Source organism: Nestor notabilis, unplaced genomic scaffold (genome assembly GCF_000696875.1).
Source record: "Nestor notabilis isolate BGI_N333 unplaced genomic scaffold, ASM69687v1 scaffold10360, whole genome shotgun sequence".
NCBI classification, from domain to species: Eukaryota; Metazoa; Chordata; class Aves; order Psittaciformes; family Psittacidae; genus Nestor; species Nestor notabilis.
The window spans coordinates 318-1146 of NW_009909903.1; the positions used below are offsets into that span (position 1 = coordinate 318).

Below are 829 nucleotides of genomic sequence, written 5' to 3' on the forward strand. Positions count from 1 at the left end.
AGGTGGATGAGATGATCAAGGAGGCCGACTGCAACAACGACGGGCAGGTCAACTACGAGGAGTTTGTGAGGATGATGACAGAGAAGTGAGATCCCGCCACCAGCAGCCTCCAACCCTATCCCGCAGGTAACGTGCTGGGATGCTGCTCCGTGCCCAACCCAGTGTCCATGGGAAGCCCCGGACCAAGGGGTCCACCCCATCCATTGCAATCTCTTGCATCTCCCCCATCCCGACCACCTCCTGCCGTGCAGCTCACGCTGGTGGTTGGAAAACTCCATGTTTATGGTGCTCTTCTTAACGTTTTACTTCATTTTCTCATAGGGAACAGAGGTTTTGGTGGTCTCCCAACCTTTCCATCCCCTACTGCCTTCTCTCTGCCATCCAGGGCTGGAAAACCCTCTTTTATCCCAGCCGGAGCATCACCAGCCTGTGTCTCTGCATTGGATGCGGGCATCCCGCCTGGCAGGATGGGGCTTGGGGTGCAGATGGACATGGTGGGGTCCCCATGAGAGGCACCTCTTGTGTCTAAAGAGGTTCTGGTGGACACCAAACCGAGCCCAATAAAGAAATGTCCCCCCATGTCCTGGTGGCTGCCAGTGCTTCATTCAGCTTCTCTTTGGGGTCCCAGCTAAAAAAGACCCCCCCAATTCACTGACATCAATGCATCCAGGCCCCACGTCACCTCCATCCTCTTCCCGCCATCCCTGTCTTCCTACAAGCAGGAAAGTTGCCCCTGATGGGAGCTGGGCCCCTCCACCTGCAGCCCCCCAAGTTATGACCATTCCCACCCCAAATCCCATCACTTTTGGGGTCTTGTCTCTGCACTCCC

General features: G+C 56.3%; 1 protein-coding gene across 1 annotated transcript in view; it reads left to right on the top strand.

Moving 5' to 3' along the window:
* Positions 1 to 89, top strand: part of LOC104412744 (calmodulin, striated muscle-like) — a gene marked incomplete at its 5' end in the record, with an annotated part of 403 nt that extends 314 nt beyond the window's left edge. Inside the window, one exon of the mRNA XM_010023549.1 lies at positions 3 to 89. Coding sequence (XP_010021851.1) covers positions 3 to 89 — 87 coding nt within the window. The remainder of the gene's footprint in view (positions 1 to 2) is intronic.
* Between the last annotated feature and the right edge of the window lie 740 nt (positions 90 to 829).